This window comes from Rhinolophus sinicus, linkage group LG02 (genome assembly GCF_036562045.2).
Source record: "Rhinolophus sinicus isolate RSC01 linkage group LG02, ASM3656204v1, whole genome shotgun sequence".
NCBI lineage: Eukaryota > Metazoa > Chordata > Mammalia > Chiroptera > Rhinolophidae > Rhinolophus > Rhinolophus sinicus.
Window position 1 is genome coordinate 102,644,443 of NC_133752.1, and position 26,398 is coordinate 102,670,840.

Sequence of the window (26,398 nt, forward strand, 5' to 3'; positions counted from 1 at the left end):
GTTAACCATAAAAGATAAACATTCATTCATTCATTCTAGAATTAAATAATATCCATGTATTTTGAAAACATTAAAAGCAATAAGATGACATTCACTGAACTTGAAAAATGAACAAGATTGTGATTGAGATTTGTATCTCACTGGAGTGTTATACACTCAGTTATTACTGAAGTCATGCTTGGAAAATCCAGCACCACTACTTTAAAATATATTAAAATCTGATAATAGCTGCTGTGTCTTCACCAAAAATCACCATGCTTCAACATAAATTCTTATCTTCCTCTGTAAATAGCAGGGAAAAAATATATTTATAGCATGTGATATATACACACACTCACACACACATATGTATTTTCATGTGTGCTAAAATAAGTAAATATATCACATACATACATATTCTATACTCCTGACAGTTTATACATATATACATATATACACACATTTAATATATATAGTATGATATACATCATCTCCTGACAGTTATAGTATCAATCTCCTCTTAGATTTATGTTTGATCTTATATCTTTGATAATAAAAATGATCTTCCAAAATGAGAGTGAAGAGAATTTTAACAATTTGTTTGGAAAAGCACATGTCCAATTGTTAAACTGTAAAATATGAGATGAGATGAAAGGATATGTTTACCCATACTCCCCAAAAATAATTTAGTTGAAATAAACTTAATAAAGTACTTAATGAGCAATCATTTTGGCATATAAAGGACTTTCATGAATAATAAGTTGTGAGAAGTCAGAATGAGAAGAGGAAGTTCTATAGCCTTTCTCTCGTCTAGTGGGAAGGCGTGGTGAAGGCGAGAAGGTGTCCGATGGGAAAATACAAGGCCCAAGGACAGATATGAGACAAAGGAAGGAGAGGAAGATACAGAGGAGAGGCGACAATGACGGGAAATAACAGGCGGGTGGGGGGGTGGAAAAGCAGGAGGGGTGGGGATGAAGAGCGGCACAAGGGGAGAAGCTGACCCTAAAAGCAGGGAAGGCGCCGTGCTCCTTCTTGGAGCCCGGAGGACAGCTCTGAGGACAGAACCCAAAAGAGGAAATCCAAACAGGCAGGGGTCACGCAGCTAGTTCGTAACTCACAGTGACATATCCCTTAACCTATGTGTTGAGACTTTGGCACCCACATTTTTAAAAGGTTGTGATACTGTAAACCACAGACTTTATGCAGTGACACGAATATCCATCTGTGAGTTACCAAGTACAAAGGCGGGAGTGGGACTAAGGAAGAGACATAACACTATGCCCTTCCACAGTCTGTATGTAAGTGTTTTCATATTACTATAGCCCCATAAAATGACAAGAGATAATACAAGGCAAAGAATCTAAATTGTCCACGGGGTTGTCAGTAATAACAAGAGTGCCTAAGCGTTCTCAGTAGGTACGCATTCTTCTTAAACCCTAGAAAGTGTGAGCAGTAGTTTGATCTTTAGGAGAAATTATGGTCAGATAATATCCAAAAGGTTACCATGGTATAGCTAAATTATCTCTGCCTGTCACAGGTTAAAGAACATTTAAATTCTGGAGGTTCACATCAGCTTTTTCTAGATAACAAATCTTAAGTACCTCCCTATATTCACTCAATTAGTGATCTTGCGCCTCGATAACACTGCAGAGAGGAACTTTCCAACTATCATTCAAATCATATCTAAAAAGGTGGTCATAAATATTTTAAAACCTAAGTGAACTAATAAGACCTAGGCCCATTAAGGATAAGATCTTTTACAACAAATTAAATAAAACAATTTATTGAAGTCTGGACTCCAGATAAGCTAGATTTACTAGCTGACCTTTTATTCATTTAAAGAACAAAATTAGCTCTAATTGCATTAGAATGGAACCCAGTAAATTTCCCCAAGTCTTCTAATGTGGCATCTGTGTAAGGACTGCTGTAATTGTTTACAAGTAAGATGGAAATGCTTTGATGATAATCTTTCCACTTGTTTTACTGTGTAGTAAAAGCATTTCCCAAAACCTAAAGCCAGTTTTTCTGACAGTGTACTATTTTTCCTCTTAAACATACTGCATCTTTGGTGTTAATGAACGAACTACAATGTGTCAGGGGAAGAAGTTAAACTCAGAGCCGTCATCACAATTTTCGGTCAGTAAAAATGAGCGAGTAACATAAGGAGGTCAAGAACTCCTTGTCTAGAAAAATCAGAAAAGGGCTGAAGGCCTGCATAAGAAAAATTCTCACTATCTGCTTCCTCTCAGAGTTACAACTGAGACAATGGGTTTGAGTGTGTTGCATTTATAAATACAACAAGGTAGCCAGAATAGTGGACGCAATCCACAGCTTTGTTTTAGTTGTTCAGCTGCGAGGAAATTGCATGTGTAATGTTACCATCTTTCATTGGCATTTACATTAAGTCATTTGCCATAAATTTTAAACATAGTCATTCTTAAGATTTTTTGGGTCATTGTTCTTTTTATTTAGCTTCTAATATAGGTAAAATACCTATGAAATGTTTCAGTATCAGTGGCAAGTTAACCAGGGCAAAACAAAACTATCAACACTTTTCAATCCCTTTTTTTTTTTTTAAATCTAAAGCAGACATTTTTATTGGAAGGGAAACAAACTGAAAATAGAAAAGCTAAGGGCCTTCCAAGTTTGATGGATGATGCTCTGAAATGTCCTGGACTTTATTTCTAAAGGATCTAAAGGATCATTTTGTAAAAACCAACAAGCTCCTTTGCTCTGCTTCCTCGGCACGCTTTTATAAAAATACTAAATCTGACTACCTTTTCCCTCTATAAAATAAAATGAAATAAATCAAATCCGTTGTTTTTGCCTGCCTTTCATCCCTTAATCTGGTAAGCGAGTCCTCCTTTCCTTCTGGAACCTACCATTTGCCCTTCAGACAAAGCTGTCTCCCCTGCCACCGGGTGGGTGAAGCAGGCTGGCCAGCCGAGTCTCTGGTGGGGACTGAGAATGGACGCGGTGCAGGGGCGAGGGGTTTCACCAGGGATATCGAGCACTAAGAAGCATATCAGCTGCCAGCGACTTGGACCATTTTTGCCACCACACAGAGGCAGGACAGAGAAAAAGAAAAGCGAGCGGAGTCTTAATGACACTTTTTGAACGCTAGATACTGCCTTACCTGAAGTCAAATACACCCCCTTTACTTTGTTCCTTTAAGTTAGTCTGATTTGGGTTTCTGTCACTTGCATCCAAGAATCCTGACTCATACAAAAAAAGAAAATGAGAGTGTTCCAATTAGAAATGAGAAGACTCTGTTTTACAGTCATCCTCTTCACTGAATGTGCTTTTGTGCTGCTGTATTTCCCAGAAAGTAAGACCTAGCCGGACAATCAGCTCTACTGCGTCTTTTGGAGCAAAAATTAATATAAGACCCAGTATTATATTATATGTTATATTACATTACATTATATTACATGTTATATAACACCTGGTCATACAGTATAGTAAAATAAGACTGGGTCTCATATTAATTTTTGCTCCAAAAGATGCATTAGAGCTGATTGTCCGGCTAGGTCTTATTTTTGGGGAAACACGGTATATACCCCTGGGTAGGGGGTTGGTGAAAGAAATCATCAAATACAAAAATAAAAAATGCCTTTGTATCTGCTGTAAAAGTTGCTATGGAAGACACTGTTCCTGCTAATCTTGTTCCACACAAAAATAAAGTTTTAAATTTAGTGCCTTGGAAAACTTTGTCTCTCCTGAGAAACTAAGAGGTACTTCACTTGTTACTTATTGCCAGAAGCCATAATCCTATTTGACATGCAATCATTTGCTTCTTTTTTCCTCTCCTTGGTCTTACTTTGCTTTTCGATTTTTTAGTCACTTAATTGTTATGTTCTCTCTCTGAGTTACCCTCAACTTGCTTGGGCTGGATATAAGTTATATATGAATAAACAACATTTCAAGTATAGAGGGAAAATCCAGACAGTGAAATAAAAACCATTTGCTATTATTTCTCTGAAGAATTTAGCACTAAAACACCACTACACATGTTTCACCCTGTTAAATGTCTTTTGGCTAAGTCCGGCTACATCTAAAAATATAAAATAGATTTTTGTAAAAATATTTTAAATGATTATTTTGTAATTGCCTATGATTATTCTCTGCTTCTAGTTGTACTGTCAAAAAATATTAATACGAAAAGTTTGCATCACAAAAGGAAAACATCTATAAATATTTTGTTTTTGAAGAGTAAACAAATCCTTATGCTTCTCAAGATTAGTGTGCAAAGTTTCTGCTCCCATTTTCATAGTATATATAAATAATTTAGATACCCCAAACATTAAAAAGCCCCCTCCCAGGCAGAAGCTAAACTCTGTAAATGGTAGCAAAAACCCAAATTACTGACACGAAAAGGAAAGCATCACATTTTCAGTGCCTCTGCTATGAGAGGTACCTGATCGATGAAAGAATTTTCTGAATTGTAAGCAATCTGATAATATTCATGGCTGTATTAACACTAGAAATAAAAATTTTAGCAGAAAGAAAACTATAATTGCCAACAGTAAAGTGGTCACTGAAAATATTTCAGCATAATTTGCATATTTTGGAAAAGGAGTTATATTTGTAAAAGAGATTATCTATTGTGATCCTCTGAGTCAAAAGAAAATTTAGAGTCATTGATATTAATACTGTTCTCTGAAAGGCATCGGTAATGATTCTGTGTCACTTGATCAAATATGCTATTAGATATTAATTGGAAAAATGACCGAGCATTATTGTGTGCTTGAAGCGTACCAATTAATTTACTTTTCTTATGAGGTCATTGAATAAGGGCAGCAATGTCCTGACAGCAGAAACACCGCTCACAATTTCTCCAACACAGTAAGCCCATCGACCAGTCTAATGTAACTGACAGAAGAGCTGCGCCGCCCAAGGGGAGATGGGAAGGAGTACGCGGAGAGAAGACAGTAGCTTCCTTTCCAGTCCCAGTGAGAGGACAGCATTAAAGGGACATCTGAGAAATGTGAGGGAGGAGGAATGCTTACTCCCCTAACTGCCACTCTTCACCCCAAAATCTTTAGATATATTTACACTTTTTCTTACTACTTTACCAGTATTTAAAACCATCTTTATGAGAAGCTTCTGTAACAGAATTTTGAACTTTATAAATTATAGCCACACATTTAAACTTAGAAAAGTTGTAGGTCCTGTTCTTCCATGTCTTTCTTCACAATTCTATCTAAACAGTCCCTGCCCCTAAATACTCCATCACCTTATTTGCTCTATTTTGTTCATAGGAATGAATGAATGAATGAATGAATGAATGAACACATGAATGAATGCCATAAGTTAGCCCATTCTGCCTACACTTGCTCAAAACCAACTAGCTCAGTAAATGAGAAGATTGGGATGACAAAAAACACGACAACTGTGCGGCCACTCGCCCCTCCCTCACACTAGCCATGCTCTTTGTCACCGAGTCCAAGCAGAACCTCAGTCTCCTGATCAATATAGGCAACTATTCCGGGGAAAACCTGATTGTCAGGCCAGACTCAGGTATGTTAGCAATTTCCTTGAATGTGCTGTTTCTTCCCATTGGTACTACTCCAATCAACTTTACAGGTGTTGATATTATAATTTCAGGTTAGTATTTTAGTGTCATCTTCAATACAGACTGACGGAACTCTGGATACCCATGTACTGGGGTACACACTAAAGGAATTTGAGGTGCTTGCAAAGTCACCTCGAATTTTAACACTATCAGGAGGAGGTACTGACCCACCACAAGACCCTTTAGAATATAATTTCCAGGCACGTTCAATCAAGGCAAACACAAGGTACCTCTGTCTTGCTTCAAGGAACAATAACAGAGACTAGAGGAAATAATCTAACCTCAAAGTACTTTCCTGGATCAAGGGCAGAAGACATAACTTCTTTATTTAAGAAGATTTAGAAACTAAATATTGTCTTAAAGATCTTTCAATGAGAGGGTATAATTTGAACCCTGTAAAGCTTTTTTCCTTTTCCTATAATTTCAAAAGACTCTATTCTATGCCTGTTTTTCACCAATAAACAACCCCCTCCCCAGACTATTCAACCCCCCCTTTTGAATCCTAGTCTGCTCATTAATTTCACTTCAAAAGAGTATCATTACACCCCCAAGTGCGTCCAAACTAAGTAAAAGCACATTTGTATGACTCTACCGTCTCTTTCCCATTATCACTGCCATGAAATAAACCATGTATTTTTATGCTACAGTAAGAGATTATTTTTAATTTCAGGTGGCATAAAATATTATTCTTTTAAATTTTTCTCAACTATTCTTAGCTTGCGAGCCATACAAAAACAGGCATGGGATGGATTAGGCTCATGAGCCATAGTTTGCTGACCTCTGATTCAGATTAAAAAAACAAACCAAACAAAAAACTTTACTAAGTTACATAACATGCTGTTACTGTGTTGGGCCTCATTTTCTCTCATTTTAATTTAAAATGTAATATATTTTACTTAATTTATTCTGTTTTAAGTACTTATACATTATAAGTATTTCCATGAGTCTGACTTTTGTCAAATGATTATTATTCATATAACATGGGGATTATTTACCTAAATATCTGCAAGTTCACATGTTATATAATGTTACACAATTTTTCTAGAATATCTGGGTATTATCATTTCCCCAATACTGGACCTTTTCTTCCAGAACAATAAGATCTATTCCTCACATCTTCCAATATCTTAGGTGCATGAGCGATTTATTGAGAGGAGAAAAGTAGTCAACAGAATGACTGAGAAATGTGTCAGGATGGATGAGATGATTATTATCATCAATCCCTTTTTATAAACCTTATTTCTCTAAAGGGAACGCACAAGCCAAACTTGTGTGTGGAAGTAGAAACTAAGTAATGGTGAGTTATTGAGCAAACAGAATAAATATGAACTGGTAGGAGAAAAGTATTTGCTGAATGATAAACAGAACATCTTCCCCTCAGAGACATGAGTTCAAGTGCAGAATTTCCAAGAAGATGGTATTAATAGTTACTCTGCTTGGGTTTCCTTGTTCATCAGCCTCTGTCCTCTACTGGTTGAGGGATAAGGATAAATTTATTCAAATTTTTGTTGGTAAGATCGAGGGCACCAGGCATACCAGTATCTGGTTAAACAACAGCTGAATCTACAGTCTTTTTGTTACATTGTCTAAGCTTGTCAGCCATACTACCATCCACTGACTAGGTTTCTACTGACACAAACAAAAAGAGGACTGTGGAAATTATACAGATAATTTAGGTAAGAAAAGAACGAACAACATGGGTTTTCTTCTTTCAGTCTTCAAAAGAGTATACACTCTCCTAGAAGACCAGATGTGCTTCAATCCTACCATTCATCATAATGATAATGGCCTTTTATCATTGCATTACATTTGGAATTAACAGAGCAGCAGCATAAATAAATACAAACATTAAGATGGAATGAACCACTGAGAACACAAAGCATATTTTCTGTTGTCTACCCTACCTATTGTATAAATCCATGGAGAGGTCCTACTTTCATTTTTATGGTTAAAAACCAAATGAAAATTAAATACCCTGTAAGCCTATTTTCTACATAATATTTGACTGTTTGCAATGTAAACTAATCCATTTTCAGGCTTACTGGTAAAAAACAAGGTTGTAAACTTGTACATTTAACTTATGAAATTCATTTAAATGATATATAGTGTGATTTTAGAATAAAGAGAATGATCTCAACATGATTTACAAAAAAAATCAATGTTTTATCACCTTATTAGTGACATGTAAGAGCACTGCAAGCCTTAATTCATACTTAATAAACGAATAAAAGAAACATAGCCAACTAATTTACTTTAAAGAAGGGTGGGCTGATATGATGATTCCATGAAAATTAACACAAACGGTACACATAGGGTTTACATTTTCAGTTCTCTGTTAACAAAAGACAAAAACAAAAATAAAAAAATAACAAGAAAGCAGACAATTAAGACTTCAGTTATTATTATGTATCTTTGTTTTGGCAGTATCTTTGTTTTATAGGTACAGAATAAAGCCATGTACCATCTGAGAAAGAAGAGAATCTCTTCTTTGTTATGGTGACAGACGATACATATCGAGAAGATATAACATTACATCTGCCTGAGTGTAATACGGCATTTAGTCTATTCAATACAGTTTCTTAGTGTTCAGGTAACGAGAACCGAAAAACCAGGCAGAAGCAACATCATGTGCTAGTCTTTAAAAAAAGAGAAAAAGAACAAGTAGAAAAGAAAACAGGATCCCATATGTTAAATAAAGCAATATGCATTTACTCTGAAAGAGAAAGCAATAAAAATTTGAAAATGAAGAATTCTCAAAATAAAGTTTGACCTTATGTGTTCATACCTGGAAAAGGTGTGTAGAGTTCTAAATCCATTGGGAAAGTGTAGAGAAAATTCAGTTCAATTCATTTCATTCTAATTGAAAACATTTATACTTACATCTTGTCTTGGCCAGCACCAACTCGGAGAGTCAACCTGGGGATAACTGGACTTGGGGCTGGAACAACTGGCTCCACTTTTATCTGTGGAAGTTAGAACATTCTAGTTAAACATGTATTTTTTTTTTCAACAGAAGTACCGCCTACTTCCCCATCTCCACAAACCAGATAAGCAGGCTTAAGCCTCAAATGTGTTAACATGCTAGATGCAAAGATAATCTGGGCTCTCTAATGTTTTGGTTTCTCAACAGCTGAAGGCTACCTGGCATCCTGAGATATTCTACACACTTTAATGAAATGTGGCAGTTATCTTTGTATTTTCTTAGTTTTGGATAATTTCTTGAATTTCACTGATAGCATTTTTTTTTAAACAAAAATTATTATCTAGACCATTTGGTGGAGCGTTTAAGTAGTTGCCAGACCTACCATGAGTAGAAAAAAAATGCAATGATATCTCCACCATAAGGTAAAAGGCATCTATCTATTTATGGAACTTGAAAAACATTAAACTCATCTTAAATTTGCACTATCATACAAGAAAGCTGAAACACCAAGTGTAATTACAGCATTAAACTGTTCAATTTTTTGGTTAACAGTACAAAGATCTGAAACATTGGAAAAGAAAAAACATATATAGTTTTAGAAAGGATTTGTGGTGAAGGTAATGGCTCCTAAAAAGTATCTCACAAATATTTGAGCTAAGAGCCAGAAAGGGAATATACAAATTAAGTAGGATGTTAACAGGGTTTTTCACAATTCTGGGTCTGAAGATCCTACGGTGTAATAAATATTTTGACTATACAATCCAAATTATTATCTATCAGCGTTTTCAACAGGGGTTTTATTGCCATTTTTGGTGGGGCGGTTCTTTGTTGAACGGGACTGTCCCAGGCACTGCCAGGGACTTAATATCCCTGGTCTCGGGTACTATTGTATACACACTGCTAGTCACTATGACAACTAGTCGCAAGCCACTGATTATCTAGTTCAAACTCGAGAATTAATTCATCATGAAACAGCTTGGTGGTTTTAAAGGAGGGTGAATATGTAACATAATACTCAATGTATTGTGTCATAGGTCTGACAAGTACGTGAACTTAATTGTCAGACCTCCTATAATATATTGCACGTTGTTTTCATATGCTTTTACCTGTCCCCTTCCAAAGTTTATTTTTAATCCATTGTTACATCAAGATCTAAGACTTCGACCACTAGGCAGGAGGCCCCTCAACTCCCCACGCACCTTTCTGCATCCCCAATTACACTAGAATCCATCTCCTCCTGTCTTCTAACGAACCCTCCTCCATCCATTAGCTTTTTTATTTACAGCATTTTCAACTTCTCAGTTCCATTCACTACTTTCATCTCGTTTTTAAATGTGCTTGACTCTATCTTTTGAAAAAAACTACCTTCTCTTTAATCTCCAGCCAACAACCTCTCACATTTTTCAGTCTCCAATTCACTGATTCCTCAACCCACTCCAATCTACTTTCAGCCCCAACATTGCCACTAAAATCACTTTTTCTGGACACTATTTCCTCATGTCTCAGCATGGTTTTGCATTATAGATCTTGCTATGCTCTCTCCTCTCCTTTACAAAATCCTCTACTTGGGACAGACCTTACGTGGTCCTCTCCTCTTGTCATTCTACAATTTCTTCAGTGATCTCATCCATGTCCATAGTTTTAATTGTAAGTGTTAAATATGTCATGTGTTCAAACTCTGCCCCCAGACTGGCACTGATTGAACCTCAGGCCAAAACAGAATGTTGCCCACTGAACATTTTCAGCTATGTATCTTATGTCTATTTCATCTCATCATATCTAAACTTTAACTTATCAACTTCCCCACAAAACCCTGCTCCTCCTGACGGTCTCACTTCTGGCAGATGGCTCCTTCATTTGCCAAGTTCTTTGGACAGTCCAGTCCAGTGGTTTTCCTCAGGGCCCTAGGGGATCAAGGGTCACTGGGGTGGGGGCAGAGCAAGACCCATGTACAACTAGTTCACTTTCTCCTTTTTTTCTTTTTTTTTTGGTTCTTTTTGTTTGCACAGAGTTCCATCCACATCTAACCAAATTGGAGTGCTCCGGTCTATTTTGTAAACTATTAAGGCTTCTGTGTTTTTCTCACCTTCCAGTACTATCTTTGGGATGACAAACAAGTATATCCAAAACAAACACACATTTATAAACCACTAACTATGTGCCAGGCATTATGCTTGGTTATTTTTCAGGTGTTCTCATTTAGGTTTTGTAACAAACATGTGTGGTACATATTATGGTTTCCACTTTACAGGGAAACTGATCAAAAAGCAATCATTTGTCCTTTCTTTTCCATTTCCTTTCCCTTTTCTGTTCTAAGGTTACACAAATAGTAAAACTAGAATTGAATAGTTTTTTTTTTTTTTTTTGATTCAACGAATGGAAAATTAAATAAAATTCTTAGATTTATTCAATTCTAAAAAATTTTAGGGTCACATACTCATAAGTGATGAGGTATTGAGAGTTATATTTCTCGCTCCTTCAACCCACAATACTATTATTTAAGCATTTAAATAAACCTTTCTTAAGCTTTATTTAAAAATAAGGCTGTTTGCTGCTATACCCTTAAAAATATACTTTACTATTATTATGCTTCACTCTGTACATGTGGTCCATTTCTATGACCATTCTACACCACAATTATACCTCACACTTGTATAGTCCTTTACAAAGTGCATCCCATCCACACGATTCAGTGTAATCTTCACAACCCTACATAAGGTAGGTGTGGGAGGTATCAGCATCCCCACGTATGGAGGGCTCAGGCAGAGTAAGTGGTTTGCCCAGAGGTACCAGTGAGTAACCAGACAGTCTCAGTCCAGGGCTCCTGACACCAAATTCATCCGCTGCTACCATACAGCTCCTCGACTCTTTGCCACACACTGAGTCTTTTTTTTCTGGCAATGCTGATGTCTTGCGTGGAGCTGTTCACTTTCTCTGTCAATGTATTTTATGATGACTGACATGTACTTGTGAGATGGCTAGGGTTGGTTGTGAAACATGTTTTTCTCTATGGAAGGCTAACTAGTTGATATGGAACTTGAGATGAACTTTGACCTCACTACCACACACCTAAGCTTGGTCGGGTTTTTGACGCTGTCTTAAGTGGCCTGGCAGGGCAAAAGAATCAAGACATGGTCTATTTATGACAAAGGATAAAAAAAAGTTAAATGACACTCTATATAAAGAAAATAAGCAAACAAAAATGGAGATACATTTTATAAATCAGATTAAAAATGGTATAAATGTGCCCTGAAGACAACATATATTTAGTAAATCTGTTGAGTTAATAAATGATTTAGAACCTGTTACCTCAGCTCAAAGTTTTACCAGTAACGAGGATGACCATACCATCCAAACAGCGACACCTTTGAGAGTGAAAGCGGGCACTATTATTTACAGCACATAACAGGTGCAAACTGGACTGTCCCAGACAAACCAGGACATCAAATACTTTAATTTCATTGTTAAAGACATTAAAACAGATTTTAACTTAAAAGATAAAATTCAAGCAATTATTGAGAAAGGTTAATGAGGACGCTAATAATATAGATATGGGAAGTACTTCTAAATAAAAATTTCTGACCAGACTTTTGGTTACATTAACTTTATCCAGATGCCTACCAAAATAAAAAGTTTTCTACAATCATAAAACAACCTCTCGTGTGTTCTTTCCAGAAAGCCACAAACTAAATGACAATTACTTCAATTATTTAAACAATATGACGAATGCCACCTTTTAAGGGCATGAAGCCCAGACCTGGGGACAACATGAGATTCTAAGGGTTAAAATAAGAGAACAGCACTTTAGAGATGCTGAGAATTGGGGCTCACAGAAGAGCATTTACAGTGGATTATAAGCTTCCCAATTCACCAAAGAGGCAAAGTCCAGTAATATAAGACTCCTTTGTAGCTAACTAAAAATACATTGTCAGTGGATTTGTCCAGTTTTATGTATAAGCAATACTTCTTTCACCTGAACTAATACTAGTAGTCATATAAGCCCCTTATTGCCATGTGTTGCATTTTTTTTGCTAATCTTCAAGGATTTAGCTTCTTTGCCACATACCTCAGGGCACCAACTGATAAAGCTCTAACTCTCCATTTTTCCAGGACACCAGCAGTGCGGCCTTGCAAAAAATGAAAATCGCTCAAGAGATTTAAAGGGGAAATTTATTTTTAAAATCCTGACTTGAAGCAAAGAGGTGGATTTTTAAAAAGCTTATCTATAAAGAATCAGTTTAAATTTAAATTCTATCTTGGAACTCTTTCATGCATTCCAGCTTTAAAGTTTATCTTCTGACAGGGACTTTCTGCAAAGGTAATGGGCAGCTTTGTCAATATAATCTAGCCAAGTTTTTATTTTCTATTTTTTTTAATGTTCAACTTCTTTCATTAAAGAAAACCCCGTATGTGTGTGCTAAGTAGGGTAGCAGTAAGCTCTGCCAGCACTAGTTGAGATTCCCATCTATACTGGCCTATCAGAAAAATACCCAGAAATAGTACTGATGAAAAGCCAAATTTAATAACCTACCATTATGGATGCTCAACTATGATAACTGGTAACCATCTTTTTGTCTTTCTTAGCAATTGCGGTCTTTACATTATTTTCATTTAGAAATATAGGCTAACTAAACACTAATACACTGTTTAAAATATTAAAAAGACAGGCAGGAAGGAGAGCTGCTTTTGTGGTCAAGTATAACAAGTGGAATCCGCAAGGATGAATGAACTAGAACTCAGGCTTTCATTAGCGCTCAGCGTCCATTCATATGAAGACTTGGAGATGGCCTTTGGTAAACTATAAATTCAAACATACTCATTTAAATATTATTACTGAATATTAGTTACTGATTTCCTCTTGTAACACAGCCATAAGAAACAGGAAGGGAATATTTCCCCTTTTTACTGGGTTATTTTATTGACCGAAAACCCTTTATTTCACTTGTTAATTATGAAAGATGATGAGAAGACTGGAAATGAGACGTTACTTTAAATAGAAGGGAAAACAATGACAACCTTTTGTTAAAGGCACAAACCAGTAAGACTATCATTCTCTAAAGAACAAACTGTTTTAAGTTCAATAAAAGATCATTTGGGGACAAATACAAAGGGATTTGGGGATAGATGAAAGAAACATTCAACATTTTTAACTGTTTGATCACAGAGGTCATTAGAGTTTTGAGGGCCTCCAATGCCTGCTCCTTAAAATATGGCAGTTGAACAGCTCTTCGAGGTCTCTTCAGGGACTCAAGTTTTCTAAAATTATGTCACCTTGCTCTGGAGTGTGAAGCCATGCTTACCCTCTCATCAGCTTCTGTTAGGTGGCTGGTCTGAGAAGGCCTCGTTGGGCAATGGGACACAGGCTTGGCTCTGAGGGATGTGGGCTAAGTCACAGCTCTTCCATGCATGAACTACGGCGAGTTCCTCAACCTTTCTGTTTTTCTTAAGTTGTATATAGGGGCAACAGCACCAAACCCGCAGAGCTGCTGGGAGGATTAATTACCGAATTCTGGCCAGGTCTGGCAAGTACCAAGTGCATACACTCAGAAAGCGGAAGTTGCTAATATCATTTATTACTATCTGGGTTAGTTCATTCAATAGCTGATGCTAGCTCAAATAGAATCAATTCATCAATCAGTAGGATAAAAATTTGCGGAATCCTTTATAGAATCAATGAGCTTTCCATTACAAGCAAATCTGTCGTCTGTGGGTTGATTATTAACATTATTGGTTAGCTGTAAGAAAATTCTGAGTTGTTATCATTATCTACTCATCTTAAATGACACAAATTTGTGTTGTTTCCTATGACAAGGCAGAAGAGAAGGCCTACTAAGCCAAAATACTCTTAGAGAAGGTATGAAACCATTGCTTTTAGGCAGAGGTAAACCATACTTTCTAATAACACTCTTTCCCAGTGTTCAGTGGGAGGAAAGAGACAGTGAAGGAAGCAGAGGGTCAGAGCGGCTGGGGGAGGCTGGTGGGTACCCAATGAGTGGTGGAGCTGAATTTAGAGCCCAGTCTGACTGCCAAAGCCCTTGCTCTGTGGGCCAGCACTAGGCTTATTGATTTACAGCTTGTGACTTCATCATTTTGGGGGTGAAACCCTACCGTGACTTCTTAGATTATACTCAACTAAGAGCATAAAGACATATTTCCAAGTATGACGAATGGATTTTGGTTTATCTTCTATATAAGATTATATGTACAACGTTGGATTCCACTAACATAAATGAGATGTTTCCTTATTTATTTACTTAAACATTTTTTTTCACTTATAGTTGACATTTCTTATTTATTTTTTAACGGTGATCCTCCTTCCAAAAAAAAAAACTTAAAAAACTAAGAGTAAATTTTAATTAAAGTCATCCTGTAACATTCATTTAGACCTCAAAGATCCATGGTTCATAAATTAAGTCATGCGATCCACACACTGACACAAACACAAATGAAAATTTTAAACTGCTCTGAAATGTACTGTTAGGTTCATCACTGCTGAAAGCCATTATGGTGATGGTTTGAGACTGCTCAACATAATTGCTCTTAATATGTTGTCCACAAAAAGTTTGGTTCTATTTTAAAAGGTGAAAGACCAGACTCTAACCTTGACCAATACACATTATTGCCCATAAAGGGGGACGGAGAGACTGTGCATAAATCACCATAGTTTGGACTATCACCACCACTGGAAGAACTTTTCCTTCTGATGGCCCATCACGGAACCAGGTGCCTTGCATACAGCGTTCCTCTTAACCCACTTTTTATTCAGTGTAGGCGAGTGCAGCGGTTAACATCAGTTATGGCATCTGACGGCCTGGGCTGAAAGGGTGCCTCCTGTTCAATCTCTTCCTGGGAGTATGATCGTGGCATGTTTATTAATCTCTCTAAGTCCAATTTCTCATTAAAGTGATAATAATTATAGTGACCACCTTACAGAGTTGTGATAAGGAATTAAAGTTATACACAGTATTTAGCATGGTGTTTAGCGTATAGTAATTACTCAATAAATGTTAACTGTTACTGTTCTGCTGCTTTTAAAAAAGTGTGATTATTACACCCCTACTTCAAAGATGAAGTACCTGAGGATTCCACGCAGACCCCCATTTAATGAATGGTACTGTTACTGGTTCTTGTACTGACAAACGTGGGTGTGGCTGGTGAAAACCTTACAGGTAGGAAACTAACTAGAGGGGATCATTTTCTTTTATTAAAACAATGCCCTTGCTGGCTGCTCTGGGTCAATGTCTGTGAGAGTTGTTCCTATGAGCTGGTCGGGATGAGAAGAAGAAAGAAGGAGACTGTGGCCCGCGTTCTTTTGATGGAAGACATTTTCTTGGGGGCAGCTTAGATACGACTCAGTTTGACTTACTCTTGTTGTCTTTCTTCTGTGGATATGTAACAGATTTCTTAGATCATATGTAACCCAAATCGGGGTCTACTTTCATTAACTCATACAGCTTGACACTTAGGGGGCGGGGGGGGGGGGGTAAGTGGGGTTGAAAAAGAAGTCAGTATTTAAGTTAATATCTCAATTTCTTCTAGTGGTGGTGATAGTCCAAACTATGGTCAATGGCATGTCCATGGGTTGCACTAGCTTTTATCCGTCCCTAGCTACATAAAAAGCTCAAATTTAAAAGAATGCCAAGGAAGCAGAAATCATTTTTAAATGCCGTAACTATAGCGGACTCACCCTGTCATACATAAGTTAGCTTGTACAGTCCAATGAAGTAGCAAACTCTAGGTTTGTACCTTTTAGGGGTTGGTTCAAAATGGAGTAACACTTGCCAGCACCATCACCATCATCTCCACTTACTGAGCATTTACCTACGTGCCAGACACACAGCACTAAGCACATCTCAGGGGGTTCCCTCATTTACCCCACACAAAAGTAACCTGCCCAATTTCACCCAGCTAAAAAAGCCAGGATTTGAACTCAGGTTTAACTCTAATAATTGTTTACTATTTTTAAAGACCTTATAAGATACCTGACTTTGTAATTTTGTACCTTTTGTCATTTACCCAATCTATAACCCATCAAAGCTGACACAAGGACTTGTAGGCTTCTGTTAGGGGGAATCTGTCCAACTCGGAACTGAGCCTTTGCCTCCAGCCAAGGAGTTTTTCTTTCCCAAAGTCAGGTAGATGCTGAGGAAAGGCACAGACTGCTGTTACCAAGCTAATCTGATGGGCTTTACTCAAATTCATAATGGCCGTTGAAACAGCTCCACTGACTTTCCAAAGTTAAGATGGTGATGAAAGCAACAGTACCCTGTTTGATTTGCTGAGGGCTCCGCTGCCAAGTTACCAGGTACACGATGGATAAGTGACTAACTGCTGCCAGGCAAGATGTCTAGCAGTAAACACTCTGAAACGTGAAGTATATCTGTGTGTACATGACCTGGCTTTTGCTGGCTGTGTGACCTTGACTTGGACAAGTCACTCTCTTGGCTCAATTTCTCATCGGCACATGCTGATAACAATACCTACTGGACTTAGGTCACGGGTGTGCGAGGAGGAGAAAATAAGAGACGTGGAAGTGTCAGCTACTACCTAAAAATAACGTCACAATAAAATGATTTTTAAAATGGAAATAAGAGTTGGGTTTTTGTGTCTTGTTAGCTTGCCGATGTTTAGTTATTAATATCAGAATCTCCATTCTCCTCCTTCATATTTTAGAACAGCCATGTGCTATTTATTAGAGAAAGAATAAAGTTTGGCAGAAAAATGTGAGAGTTGCCATCACTTCTTGTCTGCTCAACTAATTCTAGGTAGGTTTGAAATTGAAAATATTGCAAAAGTATTGGTAATGAATGTGCTGTAGGCCAAACACATATTCTATTATGTGGAAAAAATTACTGTGTATTATTTTGCAGCCAACCTCAAACAGGATTGTGTCTAGAGGTCAGAGGAAAGGTCTCTGGGAATTCATCTGTAGGTATGGTACCATGGACACTTGGATACTTTTTAAGAAGGTTTAAAAGAAAATTTCAAATCAACCCGTCAACCACAGTAATCCAAAGAGCCATGGGCCGAAGAGCAAAGCCATAGAAGCAGAGGTCACCTCCCGTGACCAAAGGACCGAGGTCCTAGTTTCTACAAAGCTGCAGGATGCATAGCAGCTGCTTTGGCTGTACTCTCTGGAAGTAGTAAAATATTTGGAATATTTTCTGTACATTGTAAAATATTTGGAATTATTTTCTGCCCACCAGCCAGGCTGCCAGATCAGCCCAGATACTCAGAAACATGTCCTAATCTTATTAAAGCAGAAAACAGAAGGGTAAGAGATGCTACAGAAAGTAGCAGACAGCCATAACCTTACATACTTGCAAAAATGGCTCGCCAAAAAGAAAACGACTGCGTAAGGAAGGACTCCACGGCCCTCGCTAACCTCTTAGAATAGTGCCATGGTGTTCATGCACTTAGAAAAATGGAAGCTGTCTTTTCCGGGTAGCCAACATTTGGGTACAAAATAGTACGTCGTAGACTTGAGAATTACACAAATACGATTCACAGTTCAAGATTACAGGTTTTTTAAAACTGCCAGAGACTAGTGCAACTAACAGACAGCTTACAGTCTATGATTAGACTCTGCTTAGGCTATGAACTGTTAACACTTTCCAGTTTAGAGGGGGCTGGATTACATGCTTATGGGTTTAGAATGAAAATGAAAATTTGTAACCCCATTACACACATATTTCAGTGACGTTATGGGTGATCTGCATCCAAAGGACAGATATAATTGATGGCTGTGTGTCCCTGCGTTTGTCAATAGGACTTTGTTCAGAGAGGGCCAAAAATGAGAAACTGCTTACTTTTTCATGCTTGTGTTTCTCCTTTTCTTTCTCTCTCTTCTCTCTCTCTCTCTTCTCTTTCTCCCGTTCCTTCTCTTTCTTCTCCTTTTCCTTCTCTTTCTCTTTCTTTTTCTTCTTCTCCTTCTTGTCCTTTTTCCTTTCTTTCTCCTTCGGTTTCTCCTTGTCTTCAAACAACTTGGGCGACAAGGAGGGCAGCAAGGCGGGGATTCTCACGGCTGCGGAGGGGCTGAACAGGGGCAGGGCCATGTCCTTGGGGGGCAGGACCAGGGGCGCTGCGGCCACTTTCACCTTATCCTCTCGCCCCTTGTCTTTAACTCTGTCTTTGTCTCGCTTGTCTTTATCTTTCCTGCCCTTTTCTCTGTCTTTCTTCTTATCTTTATGCTTCTCTTTCTCCTTCCTCACCAGGCCATCTTTCAATCGCACTTTGGAATCGGTCTCTGCAAATTCTTTTATTTTAAACTTGTAGGGGTCCGACTCGTCATCTCTCAGGAATTCCTTCCACGGATACTTGGTTTCCTTGCTGGCTTCCTTTTCTTTCTCTTTCACTTTTTCCTTCTCTTTACTTTTGTCCTTGCTTTTGTCTCTTTCCCTCTCCCGATCTCTCTGCTTCTCTTTCTTCTTCATTTTCGTCTTCAGTTCCTTCTTCAACTTCTTCTTGACGTCCGCTGAGGAGGGCAGTTTGGTCTTCTCCTCGTACAGCTTGTGCAGAGGTTCGGGCGTGGGAGGAGAGACTGAGGGAGAGGAGAGGTAAGGAAAGCTGAGGGGCACGTTGGACGCTGTTCCCAGTTTTGCCTTCCGGACAACCTCATCGATGGAGGCGTCCATTGTCCAGGAATTGTCAGAACTTGATGTTCCGCCTGAAAGAGGCAGAGGAGTGGATCCTGACTTGGGAAAGTTATTGGAGGAAGTGGAAGCTTTTGGAGTCGTACATTCCGAGCCTGAAATTCGCTTCGGGCTGGTGAAAATGTCCCCTTCTGACTCGGAGCCAGAGGAGAACTCGAAAGGGTCTGGCTCTCTTTCGGCACAAGCTCGTGCAATGACGGCATCGATGGACGCGTCGATGGTTTTGTCAGTCACGACGGCCTTTCTCGGCTGGTTCTCACTGTTCAGCTTCACAGCATCAGGCGGTGTGTGCACGTGTGCGACCTGCAGAGCCTCTTTGCTCATCTTCTCACTTGCTGTAGCTGAAAGGATCCTGTTCGGCGTCTCGGGTCTGACAGGTGCTTGGGGGACATGGGTCACAGCCTTGGGGCTCTTGGGACTTCTGGGGCTCTTAGACCGTCCCGGGGATTTCTTTTCTTTGGACATAGGTTTTGGTGACCGAATAGGACTTCCGACCATTGCTGGTGACTGAGTGGTTTTCGGCGATTTAGTCTTCTGTCCTGGAGAACTAGTTTTAGTCTTTGTTTTAGGTGCAAACGACTTTGTTTCTAAGGGCTTTGCGGTTGGTATTTGTGATTTTGCAACTGGAGCTAACATGGGTGGCTCAGGCGAAAGAGGGGCGAGGTCCGTACTGTCCTGGACATGGACTGGGGAAAGCATCGGTGGGATCTTTTGGGGATTTATGGAGCTGAGTGGCTCTCGAGCTTCCAATAATACTGCATCCAGGGCGTCCCCTTTCGTGCTCAGTGGTCGTGGTCGCTTCATGGCAGGCATTTCTTCAGCTTCAGGACTGTCCAATGGTCTCTTACCCAAGAAATTCTCATCATTAATGATTTCCTCCTCCTCCAGTTCATCGTCTTCCTCCAAGGGAACTTGCATGGCTTCTGCGGATGTCCCCCCATCGGTGGGTACCTGCTCTTCTTCTTCTTCTGGTAAAGGAAGAAAAAAGAAGTTTTAGTGAAATATATACATTTAAAAAACCCCAGAAACTAACAAATAAAAATAATGATTTCTAGGAAGGAAATAATGACTTCTAGGAAAGAAAGAAAAATTTTGATAGTGTTTAGAGAGTGAAGCGGTAAGTTTTCAAGGATCTTCCAAAGTCGCATGCTGTCATTCTTTGAAGTGCGGCCATCAGTGATAGCAGATAGACAAACGATTGGTTTCCTTTCACGTGGTTTGGCCTGACTTTCAGGATCTGGAGTTTGCCGCGTATTTCCTGTTTGTCACATGCTCCCTTTTATTGATTCTTTTCCTAACCTGACTAAATATTGTCTTTCTCTTTTCCTCCTCCTCTTGTGTACATGTACGTACACAAACACAAACACACAGACACACATGCACACACACTTCTAAAAAAATCAATATACTGGTTTTTATAAGACTACTATCCTCAGAAAGGACAACAAGGCATACATTGTTCAGGACTTCTATAATAAACTTTAATGCTTGGAGTTCGGAGATGGCAAGCCTTGACACAATTCATATACCACGTACATCTTCTGCTTTGCTTGGCGAGGCCGTGCGGTGCAGTGTGGCCCTGGAAAGGTGGTGCTTCTGCTAGCTTTCTGGCACTACAGAGCCACAGGCCTCAGGCAATCTCTGAACCGCTTCAAGCCTGCTTCCTGGCCTTTCCAAAGGGGCTAATGTTACTTGCCCTGCCTACTTGACTGAGTTGCTATAAGATAGGATTATTCCTTTCTACACATATTAGCTCAGCATATACCGTGCGTAATGCGCAGTGATAAAGGCTGAAAGAACTGCTGGGCTAAATGAGAAATAAATCATGACCTAAGCCAGCTGGTAGTTTGGCAGGGGACACAGTGTATGTGTATAACACACAGAAGGCGAGTAGCGCCATCAGACAGCTACAGCGGTACAGCAGGCAGTTCAGAGGAGAAACATGATGACGTCAGAGATCTGGGCAAGACGTTACTCACCACGCAGCGTTTTGGATTTTTGGCGACTGGGAACGATGACGTACAGGAACAGAGGACAGAGATGGAGGTGGAACATAGGAAGTGTGTGTTAAGAACCAGGGAATAATTTGTCTGGAAAGCAGGGTACATAATGGGGAGTAATAGAAAGTAAGTTTAGGAAGTAAGGTTGCATTTAGACTCTAGTAGCTTTGGGTTCCATAAAAACTAACATGATCTTTAATGTACTGGTAGCTTGGACTCAGTAAAGATATTCAGACAAAGGAGAAAAGTGACTGGGGTATATGTTAGCAGAGTTACTCTGGCAGGGACATATATGATGGATGGGAGGTGACAGACACCAAGGGAGAGGTGACAAGTTAGGGGTTACTGAAGTGATGTAGGTAAGTGACAATAAGGTCTGAACCAGAACAGTGACAACAAATAGGAAGCAATATAGGCTGATGATATTTTGAAGATGGAATGAACAGACTCTGACAAATGGTTAGGTATAAGTGGAGGAAGGATTAAAACACAATTTCAAGGTTTGAGCCCTGGTGCGTGAGAAATGCAGTCATTAACAGAAAAGGAAATAAAGAAATAGAGAAGGAAGATGATTATTAATTAGACACAAAGTCTGATGAACGGTTAGTCAGTGACATCTATCAGGGAGCTGAAAAATATACTAAAGTTCAGAAAATAGGACTGGGTATGTGTGTGAAAGAGATCTTCGTTGACATAAATGAAATCACAATAATGGATAACATTAGCAAGGGAGAAATACGGGGTAGTCAGGTCCAGATACTCTGAGGAATACCTATGTATAAAGACAAAAGGAAGAAGAACTAAAGAAATACATGAAAATCAGGAGACGTCGAAGAGTTCGAGGGCAAGAGTCTTCAAGAGGAGGACTAGTGAGCAAAGTCAAGTGCTTACGAGGCCCACGAGAATCAAGGTTCACAGCAGCCGTTACACCACCAGCACATTGAGGGGTGACGAGGGAACGAGTGACGTAAAGTATGTGAAAGCACGTTGTGAACTACAAAGAACAAGACAAATTATTGCTGTCACTTGCAACTGTACCACCATCCGTCCAGGTACTCAACACCATTACAGATGACTGCTTTCCGCACATCCAACTGTGAACACAGTTTTCTACTGTATTTCCTTCAATGCACTTTTCCCACTGCTACTATTAGTTCAAATCATCAGCACCTCTTCTCTGAGCGACGGCAACGGCCTCCAGTCCCATCTGCCTCAGGACCGTCTTTCTCACACACTGCCTTCCAGTGACCTTCTGAAAACACATCTGAGAGTGGGATTCCGCATCTTATAGACACCTCACTGTTCCCTACACTACTAGTTGGCAAAAGGTGTTCCTTAGAGCCTGAGGGTTTGTGGAACCCTTTGAGGCTGCTGCCCCGTAGAGACTGGATCCCCTATTCTCTATTAAATGGAAGTGTTACCCTGAAAGGTATCTATTTTACATGCTGAGCTCCCCAAACAGCTTTTGTTGTGAGGCTAAAACATATTCAAAACCACTATTCTAAAACATAAACATCCAGTTTCCTCGGCATGCCCTCCAGGAACCCGTCATCCAGCCAGTGAGGAGCCTCCCCTTCCACAGGGCGGCCCTGAGCGCTGTTCCCCCAGTTCAGCTCCCGAACTTACTAGGTGTCTACACGGGCCACTAAGAAACTGCCTCCTGCTTTGGTGACTATCTTTTCTTAGCCTCCAACCAAATGTTTTCTCTTCTGTGACGCTGTTAGCAGCGAGAAATGCCCCTTTCCCCCTTTTTGGCTCAAATCCCAGTTATACAGGCAACAAAGAAAGCCTAGAATATTTACTATCTGGCCTTTTACAGAAAAGGTTTGCTTTTTCAGATAATTTGAACATTTCCTTCTGTCCCTGTCCTTAAAGGGATCAAATATATGGTGACTGAAGGAGAACTGACTCTGTGTGGTGAGCACACAATGTGATATATAGATGATGTATTACAGAATTGTACACCTGAAATTTACTAACATTGTCACCCCAATAAACTTTAATTAAAAAAAAAAAAGACAGACAAGATGAACTTCAGATCTACTCAATTGCTAAAGGGTAAACATACAGAAAAATGAGGATATTCTCCAAGTGAATGAAACATTTCCGAATACGTATTACTGTTACATTTCTAAATCCTACAGAACCTGTTGTACCCCCGTCACCCTGAGGTTCATCAAGCCCAGGGGTGCCGGAGCAGGAGAAAGGTTTCCTAGGCAGCCAGGCAGACCTCCAGAATGTGAAGGTGGGCTTCGTGCTCTCTCTGGAGGCTCATCTGAATGAGCTCAGCTCATTGGACGCTCTAGGAGAGCAAAGGGAAACTGCTCGAACGGAAGTGGTCCCTAGAAAGAGACCTCCAGGACCACGAGTGAGACAGGGCTAAGTTGTCCAGATGGAAGGCCTGTTTTATAGCTAGGACAACATGAACATCGGCGTTTTCTGCACAGGGTATTGTTTTACTGGAGCGACAAGCACCTGATAGGCATTTGAGCCGAAGGAAGTATGTGGGCTGGGCAGGAAGAAACTGCAAATACTTTAGGGAACAGACTGGTTCATTTGGAATTTGGAGCTAAAGTACCTCAGAAAACCAGCAAAAGAAAATTAATGGTGGTAGTTCTCGTTTAAGTGAAAAAAAAAATTAACATAAAGCTTGATTCAAAGTGGGTCTCCACAAGCTAGGAAGGGTTATTCTGTTTTTATTTTTACTGTTTCTTTTCTTTCTTTCTTTCTTTTTTATTTTTTCGTTTTATTTCAAGTCCTTGCTGCTAACTTGTATGCATCTAGAAGCTTTACGTGGTTTAGAAGAATATGAATGAATTATAAAACTAAGCTATTACAAATGCTGCTTTTAGAAATACTTAAAAATACAAATGCTTCTTATTTTTATTAGTTTAATTTACAATTACTTTTTATGTTTTAAAGATTTTATAAGAAAGCTTCAATTGCAGCATCAAAATTAATCAAAATGAGAAAAGAATTTTCCTGGAAGAGCCTTAAACTTTAACAAGAACAGGAAAAGTATGAAGGTATTTATAACAATTTTCTATATTAGAATATCTGATACTTACCAGAAAGCACAAGCAATATACACAAAAGGCAGAAAGATTCATAACAAATAAATGCCTGTGACACTGCCACCTAACTTCAGAAACAAAATATTAGCGATGTCACTGAAACTCCCTTGGTTCCTCTCTGCCCCCAGGTAATGACTGTCTTGATTTTTGTATCTCTCATTCCCTTGTTCCTTTATATTTTTACCACATTTGTATCTAGCTTGCTTCTTTTCTGAACTTTATGTAAAGTGGTATCATACTATGACTTCGTTTGGATTTTTTTAACCCCAACATCTTTCTAAGAGTCACCCGTGTTGATGTAGTTTGTTCATTTGTTTGTCCGTCCATCCATCCATCCATTCATTTTCACTGGTGTAAAATTGTCCCATGTATATGAATCCATTTTCCTGGTATGAAAGTTTTTCACTTGAGTGAATATATTTTAATTTTTAAAATATTATAAAATTCCAAAAAATGACACAATTGATCTAGCTTATGCTTGCTCAAAGACTTAATTGATGATTATATACAATAAATTTCTGTTTTTTTTTATTACATAAATAATTTTAACTCTATGCTCAAAGAGTTTGGGATAAGATACATGTGAGATGGCTACTGAATGCTTTACCCTTTATGGTCACCCAAACCCCAACGTGAAGGTTAGTTTCAGTTTGATAACAGTTGAATGGCAATAAAGTATTCTTTGTGTGTATGTGTATTATAGTAAGCACCATTTACCAATAATCTATAAAACATTTTAAAAGTGTTTTAACATTCTTCTATACTCCTCCATAGAAACAGTTTTACTATAAAATAGCATATGATTTGGTTAATATAAGTTTAATATTACAAGATATTTGATCTTGATATGTTATTACATAAAGGTACAAAAATAGTAAGAAAATATTTGAGTCACAAGCTTTTTCTAATTTAACACAAATCCAGACATAAGAATAAAAGCTGTGTTCCAAAGTCAAAAGGGTGACATTATGATATGAGAAGTATTTTAAAGATGTTTATTTCCAGAGAACTAACTCATTTTCTACTGTTTCAATATTTGGAAACTGGAGGAAAGGACTCTTCTGTCTCATCTATGTGTTAAATATTGGGAAAAATATGAGTTTGAGGAAAACTGTTAGTTTTGAGTTTTTTGTTTTGTTTTTTAATTGGGGAATATTGGGGGACCTGTGTGTTTCTCCAGGGCCCATCAGCTCCAAGTCCAGTTGCTGTTTTTAATCTATAGTTGCAGGGGGCACAGCCCACCATCCCATGTGGGAATTGAACCAGCAACCTTGTTGTTGAGAGCTCGTGCTCTAACCAACTGAGCCATCCGGCTGCCCCAGCTCTGAGGTTTTAAACAAGTTTTTCAACTTCTGAATTGCTTTTAGTTCCTTGATTCAGAACATGAGGACATTAGCTAGCATTATTTACAGTGAAAATTAATTGCTAATTAGAGTTCAATAAGTATTCAAACTATTAAATAATACTGGTCAATAATAGAGACATACATTGCAAAGTTAACCTTGCAATCCTTTTTTGAGAAAATTAAAAAAACCAACCACCTCTTGCCAGTCCAATCTCTATATAACAAGAGTGCACGACCAGAGTTAGCGTCTGCAGGTCAAGTGGGCGTCACCTCAGCCACCTGCCCTAGAACTCTCCCCTGCGAGGAAAGCAGGCTGGATCTGCAGGGGAGACTTTCTAGGGTAACAGGTATTGTAGTAAGGGCAGCTCCTTCTGCGAAAGTGTTGATGCTCATGCCGCAGGCGTTAAAATTTGGCTAAAGTTAACAGTGATAAGACTTTTGACTATCCTTTGTGTGAGAATTTATTCAAAGTTGTTTGCTATAAGTGATCCTTAGCACTGTCATTCATCAAAGAATACCACAAATTATGATACAACTTCTTTACTTTTAGGAGAAAAAGAAGACAGATGCTAACAATAAGAAAACAGGCACGGAGAACCACACTTAAAGCGGTGTAGGAAGTCCTATTATTAAAAAAAAATTAAGTTCCTGGCAAAGGTCCATGTCCACTATCAACAACCTTATTTTTCATATAAATTCACTACAAGATGAATGCTATAACGCAAGCAAAGAAAAAACCTGCTACAGTAAGAAGTAACTTCATTTTGCCAAATGTTTTACATATATGTATACTTTCTCATTTGTCAAAAAAGGGAAATGATGTGAAATAACAGGAATGACTCAGCACAAA

The 26,398-nt window shown here is 38.6% G+C and overlaps 1 protein-coding gene across 2 annotated transcripts in view; it reads right to left on the reverse strand.

Moving 5' to 3' along the window:
* TAF3 (TATA-box binding protein associated factor 3) overlaps positions 1-26,398 on the reverse strand; it is a 145,783-nt gene that overhangs the window by 19,000 nt on the left and 100,385 nt on the right. The window contains exons 3-4 of one of the 2 annotated variants that reach the window (XM_019738270.2): positions 18,287-20,097; positions 8,435-8,517 (exon numbers count right to left, since the gene is read on the reverse strand). In XM_019738270.2, coding sequence (XP_019593829.1) covers positions 8,435-8,517; positions 18,287-20,097 — 1,894 coding nt within the window. The remainder of the gene's footprint in view (positions 1-8,434; positions 8,518-18,286; positions 20,098-26,398) is intronic. The other variant, XM_074325012.1, reaches the window with a different exon arrangement.